Source organism: Maylandia zebra, linkage group LG19 (genome assembly GCF_041146795.1).
Source record: "Maylandia zebra isolate NMK-2024a linkage group LG19, Mzebra_GT3a, whole genome shotgun sequence".
Lineage (NCBI taxonomy): Eukaryota > Metazoa > Chordata > Actinopteri > Cichliformes > Cichlidae > Maylandia > Maylandia zebra.
Window position 1 is genome coordinate 1,538,131 of NC_135185.1, and position 14,952 is coordinate 1,553,082.

At 42.2% G+C, this 14,952-nt stretch overlaps 1 protein-coding gene across 1 annotated transcript in view; it reads right to left on the reverse strand.

Annotated features, from left to right (window-relative positions):
- Positions 1-6,156: 6,156 nt before the first annotated feature.
- rrh (retinal pigment epithelium-derived rhodopsin homolog) overlaps positions 6,157-14,952 on the reverse strand; it is a 28,457-nt gene continuing 19,661 nt past the window's right edge. Inside the window, exons 4-7 of the mRNA XM_004564167.4 lie at positions 13,221-13,374; positions 7,453-7,621; positions 6,874-7,052; positions 6,157-6,677 (exon numbers count right to left, since the gene is read on the reverse strand). Coding sequence (XP_004564224.1) covers positions 6,572-6,677; positions 6,874-7,052; positions 7,453-7,621; positions 13,221-13,374 — 608 coding nt within the window. The 3' untranslated portion in view covers positions 6,157-6,571. The remainder of the gene's footprint in view (positions 6,678-6,873; positions 7,053-7,452; positions 7,622-13,220; positions 13,375-14,952) is intronic.

A 14,952-nucleotide genomic window follows, 5' to 3' on the forward strand; every position in this document is an offset into this window, starting at 1 on the left:
CGCAATAATGCGAGAGGTGGAATTCTTTGCTTGTTTATTAAAGTGCTTTGCGATTTTTACAGAGTAGTATCATCGGCTCCTGATTCAAACTCTTACAACATCACAGGCTCTAATATAACGAAGCAAACATGTAGTGCAGCGGTCAACAAAAACTACGGCTACCCAGCCCTCCTCTCTGTCAAAATCAAAACCAGTAAATGACAGACTGACAACGCCCATTTATGTCACCGCTAGCACCCACGTGACTCCCATAACAACCAAACAAATAAAAACCCAGTGATCATCAGAATTCAATACATTCAATTATGGCTCCTACATATGTCGACCCTATGGACCAAACAAAAAGTCATTGTTTATCAGGAACTGGTTTGAGAGTGGTATCTTGTTTGTAACTGACCTGCTGATTCGAGTGGTGCTTTATTGGATTATGTATCTTTCTCCAAGATACACAACCCAGATCGTCCAATAAAAGAATACAGAAAGGTTTGTCGTGTTATCCCATTGGCTCTAAGGCAACTAATACGCAACACAATGTTATATTCTGACGTCAATCCAACGCTGCCAAGCTTAAAAATTGGAAACTGCCATCTAAATGATAGTAAATGTAATAACACATTTATCAGTATGAACTTCAAATCAATTATTTTCCATGGGTTTGACTCGGGTAGACATCTGCAAGCTTTTCACAGGGATCAGTCACTCATGGAAAAAGTGTTTTCTGAATTTATTAAGTGGCCTGTTTTCCCTAAAGTTAAAGAAACTTATTTAATTTAATTAATAATATATACCCTGTGTCTGAATTTCTAAAGAGGAGGTTTAAGTTTGAGGTTAACCTGTGTTCTTCCTGTGATTCAGACTGTGAAACATTACACCATTTGTTTTTCTCATGTCCTGCATCAGATGCTTTTTGGTTAGAACTACACAGCTGGTTATCCCTCAAGATCAACGATATCCCGCAGTTTAATATTTCTGATATTATTTTCTATATAGCTGAACTACATCTACCTGTCTCTACTGTGATTAACATTATCATCCTGTTAGGGAAACACCATAATCATTGTTGTAAATGGAGTAATAGTAAACCATCCTTTCCATAGTTCATCAGTGATTTTAAACACTACTTCATGCATGTCACTTAAAAAACTGAAGTCCAGCAGATTTGTTAAGATCTATGATGACATTTCCCGTCTGCTACTGTTTTGATTATTACCTCCATTGTGTGTCAACCTCTGCTCTTCCTTTGTTATTCTGTTCCTTTAGTACTCTAGCACCCCCTTATATCCTTGCTGTTATTTTTGTTGTATTTTTTAGCTTCTGCGAGAGTTACTTTGTATTGTATTGTATTGTGTTATATTATTCTTGATTGTATTGTTAAATTGTTAATAGAAAAAAAAGTGTTGTTGTTTTGGTGATGCAACTTCCGTCGACAGACGATAGTCTACAGGAGAAGGGTCTGGCTGCAGCCACTGTGGAGCGCCACATTAAAAGGGAACACATGACCTCCACAGTAGGTAGAACCACGTCCAATGTATTGCAATATGGGATACAACACAAAAACAGAAGCTGTTTCTCAATTCTCAAGTACGCGAGTCCGGACTTCTTAAGCACACATGTGAGGCCGGACTTCGTTCTACAATTGGAACAGCAGCGCACTTGATGACATCACCAATCCGGAGTTTTTACTGCTATCCCCTCTTAATTTAACTGTGATTAATATTTACAATAGAAATTACACATCATGTTGTAGATTTTCTTTTGTTTCCTTTAAAAAGAAAAAAAGATAATTTAAAAAGTATCTTAAACACTCTGGCAAAATTCTCTTTTATGTATGATCTGTTCCACGTCTAATAAGCTTCATACAGTTAAACACAATCACTACATGTATGAAAACATGTACATATGTATGCCTGAATAATAACAAACAAGTGAGATGTTAGAATGCTTTTATTTTTATTTTAGTAGACACTGAAAACTTACAATAGACAGCTGCTTGGGTTTGGAAGAGAATTGAACAAATATTTAAAATATAATTGGATCATGTTTGGGGGGGTGGGGGGTTAGGGTAGAAATGACTGAAGATTAATTGGCTCTGTTTTGAGTTTTGTTCAAAAAAGAATGACTTCATATAGGGAAAAATATATATCACATCTGCAGGACACCTTAAACTAGTTTTTTAATTAAGCAGCAAGGCAGAACAAAGTCTGGCTGTATCAAGACACGAGGACTAAACCCCAGTTCAACCAGACCCAGAACTGATCCTGAATTAAAACAGGACTACAACAGTAACCAAGACAGAACCAGAATCAGAACTAGATGATAGTAGCACTAAAATCATCATAGACCTGCACTACACTTATTTTTTTAATTCTACCAAAGTCCAATATTTAGATTGAGAAAAGTTTATATAATTATTTAGCCTTGTTGTGCAAACAAGCTGCAGAACTTAATAAATGTAGAAGTTGAAAACTAACAAACCTAAAAAGAAACACTAGGTACGAGATACATGAGGACCTATGATACGCTGATACTTTTGGTAAACAACCATGTGACTAACATGTGAGTCTCACCTGCTCTTGTTCATCTCTGTTCTGTCCTCGTTCTCCATCTCCCTCTCTGTTCCCCCCTCTCTCTCTCTGTGCTGACAATCATCAAATATACAGTTGAAACCAGATATTTACAAACTCTTCAGATAAAAACACTTTTTTAATTGTAACATCAAATCAGACTAAATGTTTATTTTTTAGATAAATATAAAAAACATATTTGTTAACTTTAAGAGTAAAGAGATAAACTGTCTGTATTTCTTAATTGCAAATGGCACCAAATTGTATTCAAACTTGAGCCACACTTATGGAGCTCCACAGTTCTCTTCCTGGTGTTTTGGTTGACATCTCTTGATGTTCCCATGTCACAGAAACAGCCTCTGTGTTTTGCCTTATATGCATCCACAGCTGTGCCACCAGTTTACTCACATGGACTCTACTAACCTATCAGAAGCTTCTTCAGCTCAGAATGGAATCTTCTGCAGTTTCTTATTAATTAACAATAAACTTAGAGCTTCTATTTTTATCACTTTCATCAAATTTAGGAGCACATATACACTGTCTCTCTGTATTCTGACATTTAACTAATTCAAAAGATATTTCAATATTTATTTATCCAAAACAAAACAAGTTTACTCTAAATTGATGTTGTGCAGTAAAAAAATGTTCTTGTGTTTTCCATAAAGTGTAAATATCTGGTTTCAGCTGTGAATATACTGCTGTGTGTTGAAGTTCCTCTTGTTTTGCATAGAAATATACTGAACAACATACAAAGCATAATATATAAAATAACATCTACCAGAGTTTTTTCTTTGAAAGAAGCTCCTTATGTCCATTCTTGTATATCAGTGCATTACTGAAACCGATTTATTTAGCCGTGGAGGGAAACAACTGAAAATATGAAATAAACACACGTGTAAGCTAAGACTCTCTAAAGAAACAGCATTGTTGTTGTTCGGCTTTTCATTTGTTGATTCACTTGAAGAGCAAGTAACGTAACATGGGTCAAGTGATCACTTTGATATCTTTCATGATGCACCGTCATATTTACATTATTTGTACAGTACGAATGATTTGCTTTGGTACCTGGTCGAACTTCAGTTCTCCTCTGTCTGCCTGGCTGCGTTTCTCCAACAGCTCACTCGCAGGCAGCAGCTGCCCCGCCCCCTCGCTCAGTCACTTAGTGCCTGAGCTCGGATCATACCAATATTAGGGGGGATTTACGCACAGTCGTAAATTCCCACAGTGTGCACTATGTGCTTCGAATATTGTGTGTAGTTTTTTGTTTTATACACATGTCAGCCAGGCATCTAACTATGAAAAAATTACACTCCAAAAGACCCCGGGCTTCTGAAAAAACAACCCGGGCTTAAGCCCAGTAAGCCAACCACCCCCCCGCTCCGCCACTGATCTCAGCCAAACCGATTTGCTAAGGAACAAATAAAACAAACATTTTTAAGTTATCTAAATGTCTTATATATCATGTTTAACCTGAGTAGTGTAAGACCGCGGGGGTTTGAAAACAAAAAGGACGCATATTGAGAAATGGGTCGTGCAACATAACCGTGTTCCAGTTTGAAGTCACATGTTTCTGGTTACTGTGCAGGTCAAGTGTTTCTGCCCACTGTGGAGCTCCACAGTGGCTGCAGCAACATTCTCGCCTGAAAATATCTTAAAAGTGTATTTTGTGACCCAAAAAGAGTTATATTTCAAACTTTTTATATGCACTGTGTACACTGTGTATTGAGGCACAGCTGGTGCAATGTAACTCTGTTCAAATTTGAAGTCATGTGTTTCCACCTAGTGTGGAGGTGGAGTGTTTCCGGTTTCTGTGGAGCTCCACAGTGTCTGCAGCCAGGTGCTCTTGGTCTACAGTGGGATTCAGCGCTCCTATTGGCCCATAGGCCATCGTGAAAAGACGTAACTGTCTACAGTCACTGTAGACTTTACACTACTGTAGAACAATACGTCTGTGAAGGTTCTCAGTCATCCAGGTCATCGTAGTCAAAGGAGCTTGCAAAGAAAAGCGTCTGGACTTCTTTAAGTTGCTTGAAGACATTTCACCTCTCATCCGAGAAGCTTCTTCAGTTCTAAGGTCAAATGGTGGAGAGTCCCAGATATAAGGTGGAGAGTCCCTCTGTGGGGGGAAACTCCCACTAGGTTTATATCTGGGACTCTCCACCATTTGACCTTAGAACTGAAGAAGCTTCTCGGATGAGAGGTGAAACGTCTTCAAGCAACTTAAAGAAGTCCAGACGCTTTTCTTTGCAAGCTCCTTTGACTACTGTAGAAGCGATCTCTAGGCCTCTTCTCATATTGCTCACCTACTACTGAGAGTATATCTTGAATGGCTCAGTGAAAAAACAACTGGTTTGTTCTCTGGGCTTTATCTCTCTGGTATACCTCCTCAAGCGGTTAGCGAAGGCTGTGAGTCTTTGCGTGGCAGTTTCTAAGGAATCTTTTTGTTACTTGTTACTTGAACCCCTTTCTCCATTTTTATACCTTTCTGCAGTTCCAATAAGGAGCAAACTCCATGGTGCCTTGATCTTGGCCTGTAACGTCGTTCCCCATGGAGGGTACATCTCCCTGTGGCATTTTAACTTGTTGCCAAGCGTCTCAAGGATAACTGTTGCTGTGGTGTTGCAGGGACAATAATGCTGTATTCACTTTCAGAGGGTACTTCACATGGTCTTGGTAATCGACCGCTGAAGGAACAACAATCCTCTTTTTCAGGTGACCTGAATCTGACCTGAGGGATCTGCTGGAATGCCACTGGGTTTAATTACAAGGTATCCCTGCCCCAAGCTCAGTAGGTATAGTGGCCAAACCATGATTGGAAAGTCTGTGGTTCGAATCCACTGAACGCCCACCCTGAGTAAGGTCCTGCACCCCGGACACTGGATTGGTGGCTGCCTGCCTGCCCTCTGAGTGAATGGGTTAAATGCAGAGGAGTAATCAAAGTGATCGTGGCTCAAGAGTTGGGAGTTTGCCTTGTAATCGGAAGGTTGCCGGTTCGATCCCCGGCTTGGACAGTCTCGGTTGTTGTATCCTTGGGCAAGACACTTCACCCGTTGCCTACTGGTGGTGGTCAGAGGGCCCGGTGGCCTCGCCTCTGTCAGTGCGCCCCAGGGTGGCTGTGGCTACAATGTAGCTGCCATCACCAGTGTGTGTGTGAATGGGTGGATGACTGGATGTAGTGTAAAGCGCTTTGGGGTCCTTAGGGACTAGTAAAGGCCATTTTAATTTTCCTATGGGGATTAATAAAGTGCACATTATGTTTACATTAAGTCACACCATCCACAGGAGGGTAGGTTGTACCCCATCACACATATTCACACCAGGACAGAGTAAGAATGTGGGAGAAATGGGGAGGGGGGCATCGTCATGTATATGAAAGAGTAGAAAAGACTTGGTGTACTCCAGAGATGCACCCAAGAAGTACTTCATCATAAGAATAAAGACCTACATTGTTAAGAAAAACATGATTTTTTTTCATATTCATGTAATTTATATATAGCATAAAAAATAATATGGGCCATGTAGTCAAGCAAAGTGTACCTGCAAACATATGAGAGACCAGACAAAAAAATAAGGCATGAATACAATACAAACGTTGTTTTTTCTTTATTTTTTAAGTGTTTATTCACAGGTTTCTTAAGACTTTTGATAGAAGGGACAGTAGAGACCGATGGCCCTATAACAGTCCCAATAAAGGAGAAGAAGGAAACACTACAGCTGCTTTTCAATCAAGCTATCAGAAAAACATCAGCATGGGTGTTTGATAGTGGAAGCTGCAATCTTTAAAAAAATGGTTTTAAGGGCCCAGCCTAAGCAGCTCATCTATGGCTCTCACCCTTCTAAAGACTTTGTAGGTTACATTTTGTGAAACTAAGGGAGACAAAATATTTGCTGAGGTGACAGTGGAAGCACCGTCACTCATTGGTGTCATTATTGCATTTTTCTACACAGCGTTTTAATGCCAAGTTATTTTAATATTAATGTGACATCATGCTGAATGCAATATCATCTCACTGGGTCAGAGGTTGTTGGGAAATTGTCATGGGAACTTGGGTATTGATGGTGACTCGCTGTCTTGTTTGACACCGAATCATGCCTGTAATGGCTCTTCTGAACCTGCAAGAAAAGGCGATTTAAGTCCTTCTACACACCACCATCACTACACACTACAGACAGAAGTACACAGTATATAAAAATGTTAATGTGACACAGAAATATCCCACTTTATCCCACATATTGGTTTCTTATGCAAAAGTTTATTGGCACAGAAATATTAACTATTGTCATAGCATACTTAAGAGAGAACACTCACTTTTTGTTGGCAATGACGTAAATACAGGGATTATAAAAGGTGGAGGACTTGGCAAAGAGTGGAGCAATAATAGCCATTGGGGCAGGGATAGTCTTTGGGTCACTAAACGATGCCCACAGACACACCATGGAGTATGGAGACCAGGCAACCAGGAACATGACAATCATTACAATTGACATCTGTCAGCAACAAACAACAACAACATTATATAGAACATGCAAATTTACTCCATGTAGTATAAATTATGTATCCCATGTGGACCACAAACCACACGGGAGTCTATATTTTTCCTGAATTTCATGTTTATTATATAGAACTAAATTACTTTCCAATTTTGTAGAACACTGTGGTCTGAACTAAAGCTATAAATAACCATGGTAAAACAAAATGGTTAGCCTACCAAACTCGGAAAAAGTGTCAACGGTAATGTTGTCATATTGAACAACATAGATTGGATATTTGTTTAAAAAAAAAACTAATTTCGACCAGAAGTATTCTTCTCTGTTTAAACATGCATTTGATAAATACAGATGCATGTGGCATTAACAAACAAAGCCTAAAACTGTGGCCCAGTTTCACCTTGGTGACATCCATTTGATCAGACCAATCCATGTTAATGCAGTCCAGGCAGTTGCTTGCTTTGTATCTCCTGACAGTGACTGTCACACTGTAGTAGCAGTAAAACATGACACACAGAGGAACCACAAAGTTCACAGCAATCACTGCCATAGTATAAGAAATAAAAGACCTGGGAAAGAAAAACACAGATAGTTATAAAGCATTCTCATACCAAGACATGCTAGATTTGTTTTATCTCAGCTAAGCAATGACATATTAACATTTTAAACAGGGTTTTAAATCATAATATTCAAATTCCGTTATATTGAATGCAAACATGCTTACAATGTAAGTGAAAAAAATAAACAGTTCAGAGAAAAACTATTTGCCCCCTTCCTGATTATTTTTTGTGTCATGGTTCAGTTCAGTAAGGTCACCTGTTGATGCAAAAGGTGAAAAAGGTAGGGCAGCCTACAGGTGACGAGAGCAAATGGTACAGCAGGCTGCATGATGATCATGATGCACGGTGTAAAGAACTTTTTGCTATATAAGGGAGCTAACGAGCATCATCCCTCATCTAAACCAAGTGAGTTCCACCCTGAGGAGGATTAACACCAACAGAGCTACAGGACCAGATAAGGAGGAAGGCAGGACTTTGAAAGCATGCACTGACCAACTGACAGGATTTTCCTGAAAAGGATGCATCAGAGGATGCCGTCGCATTAGCACTGTACTGAGCCCTGACCCACTTCGAACATTCCAGCTCTTATACTACGATGTTGGTTCTGAAGCCTTATAACCTGGGTGTGCCAACATCGCTGTGCCACTGGATCAGGGACTTCCTCTCGAACAGGCCTCAGATGATGAGAATAGAGAGCTGGACATCTTCCACACTGGTCTTGAACAGAGGCACACCACAGGGTTGTGTGCTCAGTCCAGCCTTATTCATTCTGTTCACTCACGATTGTTCTGCCATTAATTTCACTAACATAGTCATTAACTTTTTGGATGATACCACTGTGGTGGGTCTCATATCAGACAATGATGAGACTCACTATAGAGAGGAGATCCAACACCTGACACAGTGGTTCTTAGATAACAACAGCATCAAGGTCCTGGGTCTCCACATAACATCTAACCTGAGCTGGTCGCTGAACACATCACACCTGGTGAAGAAAGCCCAACAAAGGTACTTCTTCCTCGGGGAGCTAAAATGGATCACACGCTCTTCTTGGCTGCTTGTGAATTTCTACAGAGCCACAATAGAAAGCACCTTCTATCTTAGTATAACTGTATGGTATGGCAGTAGCACAGCACAAGACAGAAAAACTGGCCTGGGAGGTGAAAACAGCACAGGGGATTGTGGAAAGTCCACTCCCACATCTGGACTTGGTATATGCTGGATGAATCCAGAAGAAGGCCAGATGTATCGCTGCAGACGGTGGTGTCTGCAGCGATACATCTGGCCTTCTTGCCACCTTGGCAAAGGACTATGTATACTGCTTTCTTCTCTGGAAAGCAGTACAGAAACATACAAACATGCACCACCAGACTGAGAGACAGCTTCTTCAACAGAGCTGTGAAATGCATTTAAATTCTGTCTGTGTTGGGCTGTCTATCATTCAAGCTCACGTCCTCTACCAGAGGCCTGGAGCTTGAGGGTCTTGCGCAGTGTTGCTGTTCCTAGAACTGCGCTCTTCTGGAGGGAGATGTTGGTAGTTGTTTCTAGGATCTGCTGGAGCCACTTGCCTAGCTTGGGGGTCACTGCACCGAGCACTCTGATTACCACTGGGACCACTGTCCCCTTCACCTTCCGCATCTTCACGAGCTCTTCTCTGAGCCCTTGGTGCTTCTCCAGCTTCTCGTGTTTCTTCTTCCTGATGTTGGTGTCATTCGGTATTGCTACTTCTATCACTACGGCCGTCTTCCTCTGCTTGTCCACCACTACTATGTCTGGTTGGTTAGCCATCACCATTTTGCCCATCTGTATCAAGAAGTCCCACAGGATTTTAGCTCGGTCATTCTCAACCACTCTAGGGGGCATCTCCCATTTTGACCTCGGGACTTCCAGGCCATACTCAACACAGATGTTTCTGTACACTATGTTGGCCACTTGGTTATGGCGTTCCATGTATGCGCTGCCTGCTGGCATCTTGTACCCTGCTGTTATGTCTCAGGGGCATCTTTACACAGCCTGCACCTGGAGTCTTGCCTGGTGTGGTAGACCCCAGCCTCTATAGATCTTGTGCTCAGAACTTGTTCCTGTGCTTCCATGATTAGTGCCACTGCACTGTCTTTCAATCCAGCTTTGTCAACTTCTCAATGTCTCCTCTATCTGCCGGCGGTACATACCGTGCAGGGGCCTATTCTTCCATGATCATTCCTCCTCTTCCTCCTCTTTCTTGGGTTTCTGCTGCCTGAGGTATTCACTGAACATGCGGTTGGTTGGGGCCATCTTACTGGATTCATGGATGTTTGTTATCTCATCCTGGACTGTGGTGCTGACACTCACAGTCTCTGGCTTCCTTCTTTCCGCTTAGTGTACAGCCTCAGGGTGCTGGACTGGAACCATTCATGGTCAGGGCTTCCTGGTCTTGATGTCAGGGGCTACTATCTCCTTCTTTGGCTGGCTTATTATCCCAGCAAGGTACTTGATCAGGTACCTTTCCTCTCTTTGTTATCATCCGACTATACTTCTCCAGTCCGAATGACATTCCGATATCATTGCTGTATATCCTGGTGGTGTGGATCAGTGAATCAATGTCTAGTTCACTCTTGGCATACAGCTTGATGTCATGCATGTAGAGGAGGTGGCTGACAATTGCTCCATTCTGTAGTTGGTATCCATAGTCAGTCCTGTCACTGATTTCACTGAGAAGATTCAGACCTAGGTAGAACAGCAGTGGGGACTGTTAAGAAGAAAATATCTGAAGTGTCTCAATGCTTATATTAATAAGTGTCATATAATTATATAGTGTAGTATTGAATGGGCATGGCCCTGATAATAAAGGCATTAGACTACATGTCCTTTAGTGGTAGAATGTTGGAGACTCTCACCCACGTTTGTCTGCAGAAGCTGATAACATGGAACCATCTGCCAGTGGAAATTTACTAGAAGGGAGTAAGGCAAGGTCACAGCCTCGCCGGAGCTGAGAAAAGATGTTTTGCAGCTAATGGACAAAAACCTCTGAGTACGCTATGCAACGTGACTACTTAATGCTTGTGTAACACTGTTGTTTAGACTAGAGTGGGACAGCCTGTAATAAAATTGTTAGGCATTTCGAGATTCGCGGCAGCATGTCATGCAGGACGCATCTCCCTTCCGGAAGTGTAAAATGGTCTATTGAGCAGTGTGTTGTCTTCCATCAGATGGCTTTGAGGAATCACAAGAACTTGGTGAAGTGTCGATATTTAACAGGACAGAGCATCTCCTTGGTACATCCCGCACTTGATGGCGACCTGTGCTATGCACTTGTAGTTGGCCTCTAGTGTTGTGTGTCACATCCCCATTGAGTTGCTGATCAAGGCTCTTAGGGTCCTGGTGATCTTGTACAATTCTGGGCACTTAAGGATCCAGGTGTGGGGCATCCAGTCAAAGGCCTTCTTGTAATCAATCCAGGTTGGTCAGCCTAGTCTTGCACTCTCAGGCGACTGCTCTGTCTACCAGTGGCTGGGGTTTCGCTCCTCTGGTATTGTTTCCAACGCCTTTCTGTGCCCCACTCGTGTATTGAGCCATGTACTTATTCATCTTAGCCACTATGACACCTGACACGAGCTGTCTTGCGGTTATTGGCCGGTGGTTGGACGGAACCGGTCCCTTCCGGGGGTCCTTGAGGATCAGGACTGTCAGGCCTTCTGTTAGCCATTCTGGGTGTCTTTCGTCAACTAGCAGCTGGTTCATTTGTGCTGCCAGTGCAGTCAGTTTCTTCAGCCAGTAGGCGTGAACCATGTCGGGGCCTGGTGCTGTCCAACTCTTCATACTGGAGACCCTGTCTTGGATGTCTGCTACTGTGATGGTTACTGGACCCTATTCACCGGAGGTAGCTGTAGTCTGCCCTCAGATCCACTAGCTACTGAGCATTGCCGTTATGGGTTGTGTCCTTCTCCCATATGCTCTTGCAGTATTGCTCCGTCTCCAGTCTTGGTGGTGATGTTCTCATATTGTTCCTCTGCCACTGTGAGTACACCTTGGCTGGTTCTGTGGAGAACAGCAGGTTTATTCTCCTGCCTTCGATCTCCCTGGAGTATCTCTTCAAGTAGCTGGCCAAGGCTGTGAGTTTTTTCGCCGGCATTTTCCAAGGCCTCAGGTATGTACAGCTTGCTGTACTTCTTCGGCACCTTCTTTGTTGCACCTTTCTGCAGCTTTGATCTTGGCCTCTAGTCTCCTTCCCCATGAAGGGTACTTTTAACTTGTAGCCAAGCTTCTCACTGAGCACTGCTGCCATAGTATAGATCATCTGGTTACTCTTGGTAATGGTGTCGGTAAGTATCTTCCGTAGTGCTGCATTTGCATCATCTAGTAGCTCTTCTGAGGGTACTTCACTTAATCTTGGTAACCGGCTACGGAGGATCCAGGTTTCAAGCTTTACCATGATCCTATCTTTCAGGTCAGTTCTTCTCGCACTCAAAGATCCTTCCTCTTGGTACCCAATCTCTGGTGTGGGTGATGATGATGACATCTCCTCCCTGACCTGTCGTCCTGGCTCCCCCTTGCCATAGCATGTGTGTTGTACCTCGTGAGAGTAGTCCCTTCTTCCGAATGTTGGAACACTGAGTTACTAGTTGTTTCGCTGTCAGCATATAGTTAGTGTCTGTTCCAAACATAACCATATTTGACTGATCTGGATAGGCCATGTGCCAGGCCAAGTTGGAATGCCGGAAAACCAAGCTGGAGCATTATTTAGGAGTGAGCCCTAGCACCATCTCCAAATTAAAGGTCATTTAAAGGGAAATGTCAGACAGGCCACAAAGTGGGCATCCCAAGAAGATGAGACCAAAAAAGACAGTTTCCTTAACCTGTCACCACTTAAAAGACAGCATACAGTCAATCTCCAGTCTCATGTGACGCCCAGGAGGCCCTTCACAATCAGACCTGTTTATGCTGGTGCTGACAACATGTGTACTGTAAGCTGAACATGTGGAGAAACATCATGTTCAGTGGTACAGTTTTGTCAAATTGTGGACACAGAAAATGCTATGGTAATTGCTTAACCAAAAGGCTGAAAGCTTTTGTCGTTACTGGAGGCCATTTCAGTGGAGTGAGATCTTAAAATAAGATTCTGCAACCAGTGACATTCCCATATCTCCACAGTCTAGGACAAAACTGTAGTCTACAAGATGACAATGCTTGACCCAACAGAGTGCAGTTTAAGCCTCCAGAATTTGAGGCTAAAGATGATGCACCTGCCTGCAAGCCTGACCTGGGATTTCTGTCCTTGATCATTGCTGCACCCAATCATGCAGCAGAATATAGGCATTATGAGGGGGGAAATAGTGATAATTTCTATGTATACTATGTATCAGTGAATTTACGTGACCGCTACCACTTATCCAATATGGCAGACAGTTGTTGAGCATGATGTTATGTGCAAAACCGCTATATAGTGTCAAATCACCAAAACATTACCTTTGCATCTTGTGATAGTAGAAACACCAATGGCTTTAATTGGGTGGACTGTTTGGGCTATTGAAAAAAAACCTGAGCTAATGGAGAGGCAAATATCTGTTCAAACTCTTTTTTAGTAGCTTTTAATCCAAAATATCAAGTACATTATCCCTTAAAGACTCACGCATCATTCTGTCTCCAGTTGATGGTACATGTAGCTCCAGTGGGGTCAGGGGCATAGCCAGCCCAGCCAACAATTGGCATGGAGCACCAGAACACAGCATTCAGCCATGCTGCCAGAATAAGAAGACTGTATGATCGTACCGTCATTTTCTCACCTGGAGAGAGAAATGATGTATAGAAAAAATGAAGGTCAGGAAAGTGCGACAATAAAGTCATTTTGAATTTAATGAGCGATTGTAGTTAGCGCTACAATCGCTCCATAACTAAGAAAGTAAGCACTTTTTTAGGCTGCAGATAGTTGAATAAATGTTTAATAGAGATTAGCAAACTGTTGATTTTTAAGTACAACCACAATTCCACAAAAGCTGGGATAGTGCATAAATATCAGAATCAGAATCAGAAAGGGTTTTATTGCCAAATGTTGAGCAGGTTTACAACATTAGGAAATCGCTGCGATGCTTCAGTGCAAACATACTGTTATAAATTAAGCTTAAATAGACATGAAAATAAAAATGAGAATAAGAATTAAAAGTGCTAAGTAGATAGATAGATATATACATGATATATACATGAGTGCAGGTGGTGATCAGTGCCAAACATGGAATGATGCAGTGAACACAGCGTAGGGTCATGTGTTAGTGGTGGGAACAGTCATACGGTTATTGTTCATGTGTCCAACAGCAGAGGGGAAGAAACTGTTCTTATGGCGAGAGGTTCTGGTGCGAATGGACCGGAGCCTCCTGCCTGAGGGGAGCAGGTCAAACAGACTGTGTCCAGGGTGAGAAGGGTCAGCTGAGATCCGAGCTGCACGCCGCAGTGTCCTGGAGGTGTACAGGTCCTGCAGAGATGGGAGTCTGCAGCCAATCACCTTCTCAGCAGAGCGCACAACACGCTGCAGTCTCTGTTTGTCCCTGATAGTGACTCCAGCGTACCACACGGTGATGGAGGAGGTGAGGATGGACTCGATGATTGCAGTGTAGAATTGCATCATCGTCCGTGTTGGCAGGTTGAATTTCTTCAGCTGCCTCAGGAAGTACATCCTCTGCTGGGCTTTCTTAATGATGGAGGTGATGGTGATAAATATAAATAAATAAACAAAACCTTGCAGTTGTCCATTTTCCCTAGTTCTCACACATGACGTTTGAAGAAAAACATTTTCCCTAATATGTCCCACCCACTAACAGGAGCCATGATGAACAGATAATTTGTATTATTAACTTTACCTGTGAGTGGTCATAATGTCATTTCTAATAGTCCAATGTGGTGGTCCAATGTAGAATTCTAGCTGCTCAAGTATCCTGGCTCTTTGTTACATTTGTCATTTCACAAGGCACCAATCATAGCTCTGCATAAGGAGTAGCCAAATGCAGATTCTTAAGGCAACTGAATAATCTGACATGTACCTTTATTCAACTGGCAGAAGAGTCCAAAATCCTAATAACACGGTCCATACAGGAATCTAATAATGTGGGCAGGGAAGACACAGGGAGCAAAAACAGACACTTGAGGGCAATTAGAGAACATGAACACAACTGGGGTGAACAGGTGAACAGAAACTAGGTAATGAGACTAGGAGGAGCTATAATGAAATGCAAAGCACCACAGACACCAAAGTACCAAAATAAAACAACTAATACAAACGTTAGATATACACCTACACACACTAAGGGAAACACTGGAACTGAAACGTCACTATCTGCGCCTACATGCATATACTCTTTATAGAATATATC